Source organism: Penaeus monodon, chromosome 22 (genome assembly GCF_015228065.2).
Source record: "Penaeus monodon isolate SGIC_2016 chromosome 22, NSTDA_Pmon_1, whole genome shotgun sequence".
Classification (NCBI taxonomy): domain Eukaryota; kingdom Metazoa; phylum Arthropoda; class Malacostraca; order Decapoda; family Penaeidae; genus Penaeus; species Penaeus monodon.
The window spans coordinates 28,392,392-28,397,651 of NC_051407.1; the positions used below are offsets into that span (position 1 = coordinate 28,392,392).

The 5,260-nt window shown below is 37.8% G+C and overlaps 1 protein-coding gene across 1 annotated transcript in view; it reads right to left on the bottom strand.

Annotated features, from left to right (window-relative positions):
- LOC119587082 overlaps positions 1–5,260 on the bottom strand; it is a 28,291-nt gene that overhangs the window by 4,968 nt on the left and 18,063 nt on the right. The window contains exons 12-14 of the mRNA XM_037935833.1: positions 5,082–5,208; positions 4,782–4,991; positions 542–4,354 (exon numbers count right to left, since the gene is read on the bottom strand). Coding sequence (XP_037791761.1) covers positions 542–4,354; positions 4,782–4,991; positions 5,082–5,208 — 4,150 coding nt within the window. The remainder of the gene's footprint in view (positions 1–541; positions 4,355–4,781; positions 4,992–5,081; positions 5,209–5,260) is intronic.

Below are 5,260 nucleotides of genomic sequence, written 5' to 3' on the forward strand. Positions count from 1 at the left end.
CCTGTCAGATCTGGGTTTAGAATAATGCAGAAGGATAGAAATACTCAGAGGAAGTAGATAACAGTGCAGACAGTTACAGAAAATATGAGACAAAAGAAGGAGAGAGAAAAAAGGAAAAACAGCCATAATGGTATAATGCTAGGACTTGCTTATTATTCAGACAACCCGATTTCAGATCCAGGGTTTATTTGAACAAGAAATTATTGAAATCAAAAGGAGTAAAATGACAGTAAGAAGGACACTCTACACAATTATTTCCCTTTGGGTATTATTATACAGTCTAAAAAGAATAACACATCAAATTGCCCTCAATAAGTTTGCATAAACTCTACTGATTATATATTCATATGGAGGCCAGTAGAAGCATGTAATATAGCAGGCTATAAATGACTACAAAAGCAAAACGTAAATACTAAAGCCAGAGGAATTTATTGCAATCTTGTGTGTCATCCAATGAATATTTAAAGATTTTGATGTCAATGAAATCCTAAATACAAAACATATTTTCTACAATACTTATGAGATATGGTACTCTACTAACCTGTATATTCTTTCTGCAGCTTGCTACCGGGCTTGGAATTTCAATTGGCTTTGTTTCTAGGTCAGAATCCTTCACTCCAACTTCTGCATCCTTCTGTGGCCTTGTTTCTACAGGAGCTGTTTCTTCCTGACTCTGTTGTGCTGAGATTTGTCCATAATTTTTACTGACCTCATTTTGATGATCAACTTCTGGTAATCTGGCAACTTCATCTGAGGTTTTCTTAAGTAAAATTGTTGCAGAAATGCTTTTATTGCTTTTTTGTGGAAGTATGTTAACATCACTCTTTTCCTGATTATCAACTGTCATTGTAGTCCCAATCTTCTCATCATGACTGATTTTTTTTCTTATAGTCTGTTCAGTATCACTACATAATAACAGGCCTGTATCCCTAGTGATATCAGCTTTAACATTTTGTGAATTTTCTACAGTTTGAGTTTCTATACTGTTTACAATTGGCTGAGAGGTAATGTGCTGGCATGCTTTATCCACTCTCTGCGTTGCGGGAAAGCGAAGCATGACATCCTGTTTCATTTCATACTCTTGTTTAACTGTTAGAAGCTTAGGGTTCTCTGGTTCACGGCTGGCATGAGACACTGATACTTTCTTATTCAAAGCTTCATTATCACTGGTTACATTACCCATTTCTTTGTTTATTTCATTATGTATGTCATTACCCACTTCTATGTTACTTCCAGCATGTGGATCTAGAAAACCAAAGCTTCTGACTTTAATTCCTCTACTAATTACTGGATCCTCTACTGAATTTTTATTATGAATTATCTTGAATTTTGTCAGCTTTTCATTCTTTACATTTCTGTCTGCAAATGTGAAAACTTGCTGTGGATCCAAAAGTTTCAGGGATTTCTCTTGAGCAGATTTTTGACATGGGGTATAAGTAGGCACAGATAATAAAGTAATTTGCTCTTTAAACATATTGCTTGGAAGTTCCTTCTTAAACTTTAACATCTTTGTTCTCTTCATATGACTACCAGCATCTTCTGACATATGTTCACTTGTTTTTGTCATCAGTTTCTTGCTTTCTGGCAAATATTTGTTTTGAAGAAAATTATATGGTATTTTCTTTAGCTTCAATGGCTGATATCTTTCTGTGGCTGCCTCACTGAATTCTGTGGGAAGTGACACTGGTAGTGTCAATAGCTTAAAGGCCTGGCCATCAATGCCTTTTTGCTTTGGAACAATATCAACATCTCTCCTAGTAACATTCTGCTTACTGCTTGTAGCCTTTGTATGGATAGGTTTGACATGAATAGGGGCTGCCCTGGTATCTAGGCACTTAGAATGATTTAGACTTAGTTTAGCTGGACGATTAATTGTTACAGTTGTGTTCATCTTCCTGCTTTCATTTTGTATTACATGGCTTCTAAACTTTTCCATTTCATTCCCCTTTTCACAACTGGATGCATACTGGACATCTTCCTCCAACTCTGAAACATGGAGGGATTCTGGCAAAGTGACATCATCCAGAGTATTGTCATTTGGAAGAGCCATGGAATTAGAAAGACAAGTATTACCCCCATCATCATCACTATCAAGATCAGATAAGCTTAACACTCTACTGTCTTGATGAGTGTTCATTCGCAGAATCTTTGAAGGACCATAAAAAGGGGTATCCAAGACCTCAGAGGGAGTCTCAACAGGTGTGAGGCTCTTCTTCTTGCATACAGCTGCAGTGGAAGTTTCCTGTTGCTTTATCACAGCCCCCTGTCCTTTAGCCTCAATAACTAATCTAGGAGTTGGTGGCTTTTTGGACATTCTAGATTTTGGTCTGAAAGGTTTCCATGAATTATCAGAAAGAGGGACTGAATATTGCGTTGAAACATCCACAAAGTTACGGTCTACTAAACATGACTCTGTTAAATTATCTGCTTTAAGGTCTTCTTTATGAACTAAATCTGATTTATTATTTTGTACTTCACTGTTTAAATGTATTTCCTTTGATGAATCCATTCTTTCACTGGTCTCAAGTTTATTAACTTTACTTTTCACTGGTTCAGCAGTATCACCAAAAGATGGACTAACTATAGTCTGCAATGCACAGCTGTCATCCTGGACACTCTCTACTTCCTGGCACTGACTGTCATCTGGTATATCCTCTTCCTCTTCCTTACTTCTAGCCATTTCTGCCTCATCCATTATGAGTTCTGTTTCATTATCTTTGCTAAGATTATCTTCCTCTGTTGTTTTGTTACCTCTGATGCCTTGAGTTTCCTTCTCTACTTTTTCAGCAATGTCTGCACTTAAACCTCCTGCATCTAACACATCACTCCCTTCTTTGCATATTTCATTTTCCTCTGTGGCTGATGTTGGAACTACTTTAGAATTTTTCCTCATATTTTCAGCATTTTTCTCTGAATTTGCTAAATGATCCTCATGCAAATTTTCAGCTGAAGTCTGTGCAGGCAGTATGTTTGATTTAACAGCAGATAGTTCACCAACTTGTGCTGACTTCTTTATTTTCATTTTCCTATGTTTCTTTGCCATGGAGTTTTGGGATGTAACTGGAAGTGATTTATTTTCTGCAATAAAATCCCAAGAAAATGCAAGTATGATGTCTTGTAGACTAAGATCAACTTTCTTGAAAACTGAGTCTTCTCCATTTTTTGGAATTGCACTTGAAAGACAGAATTTCCTTTCCCTGCTCAGTATCCACTGCATTAAACAAACAGTGTCATGAAATCCCTTATGCTGAATATTAAGGAGCAAGTGATTATTGAGCACCAAAAAAAGATTTAGAGGAACTTCTTTGGTTAAAAACTCTTGGGAGAATCCAGAACTGTTGGTATTTCTATCTTTTCTTTCAAGAGTACTAACTGAATGACTCCTCTTAATTGAAGAAACATTCTGTCTCTTCTTATGCAAAGATAATGAATTGTGTCTACTTCTTTGTGATCTGTTCTGCCTTGAATGAGATTTCCTGTGTGCTTTCTGAGGGGATGCACTTCCTACTGACTTTCTAGAGAAAGAATCATAGTGGCTCTTGGTTGCTTTGTTTTGGTCCAGTAAAGGAGTGCAAGTTCTAAACAAGTCTTGGGTGTCTGTCTTTGCTTTTAGCATCAGGCTTGAGCCTGTATCTTTCTGCCACATACCTAAATTTCGAAAGAATCCCTTTCTCTCCTTAAAATCCCCTGTCGTTATTTCATCCAGGGCTTTAAAAACTGTGCAGTTCTGATTTCCTTCAACAAATTCTCTCCCAGCTGAAAATTTCCTAAAATTCACAGCTTGGAGTTCTCTCTTCTTTATAAGTTCTCCAAATTCTGGAAATTTTGGGATTTGGGTGATGTGCTGAGGAAAATTTTCTGCATCTTTTCTGAAGGTCATGTTGGCATAAAGGGACAACATTTTCATAAACTCATCATTTGGGGACTCAAGGAGGATTGTCAGGGTATCCTGTGGACTGACTGAATCCTGCACACCGAAATCCCCACTTTTAGACAGAGCTTCTGAACATGCATTTTCAAACAGGTTATAGAGAGTGGATGTTCTCTCATCTGTAAATAACTTCTTCTTTGTCTTCCTTTCCTTTTCAGTTAAATCAACTACACTGATCTCTGTCTTCTTCCAGAGGTCAAAGAGTCTGCTTGCTTTTTCCTTTAACAAAGAAGGTAATTTAGAAGGATGTAAGATGAGCCTGGCCAAGGCCTGTGCCACTGATGGGGAAGGTAACACACTTCCTGCTGCTGTCAGACCTGTGGCAACAATGTCTTCCTTCCATGAACTGGAGTCACTCAGTTTGTACACCTTCTTACACCAAAAAAGAATTTCTACAACTTCCTTTTCACGAACACTCCTTCTCTATAACAGAAAATATATGAATAAATATGAGACCTACACTATGGTTTATAGCAAGTCATTCAAATTTTGGTAATGTAGATGATCATGATAAGAGGGACACAATGCATTTGTGTTTATAATATTAGCATAATGAAAATTTACATTGATAGGATTTTTTCTTATTATTAAATTTTCAAGTGAATTAGTTGGGGTAAGTGCCTCACTGTCACGGCAGAATACACAGGACCCTGAGACCCAGACTGCTTTATTTGGCCATACTTTTTCATTCTTACATTCACAAACACTGAGAACCAAAATAGCAAACCAGTCACTCTTGTCTGATATAAGCAGAGAGTAAAGAAAATAGGCATGTCAGTGATAGAGAACAAATTTTAAAAGGGGTTGCAAATTGGCCATTATGGTACTAAATTTCTCACAAGTATAGTACCTTGCTCTTCACGAAGGATTCCTTACAATAGTTGCGCAGGCAGAGCCACAACTTGTCTCGTATTTGGAGCATCCAAAGCCATCTTAGAAATTCATGCCATGATTGAGAGATGCATGGCCATCCAGAGGCATCCGCAGCTTCCACGCAGCACTCAACTGGACCCAACATGTCTGTCAGGCTCAGAAGATCTTGATAGTGTGGAACTTCACTCTGTAATTATTCACATGTTGAGCGACTTCTCATAAGACATACTAGGCTAAGGATGCAGTTGAACCAAGTCACTTGCATAGAACAACATACCTCTGCATTTGGCTCGAGTGCACAGATCTCACGCAGCAAGGGCCGAGCAATGCCTGATGCACTCACCACAGAAGAAAAGAGTTGCACCCATCCAGCTATTTCCCGCCTCAGAGCATGTTCATCTTGGCTACAAAACAAATAAAGATCTCACTGAAGGTATACAAAACAAACATGAATCT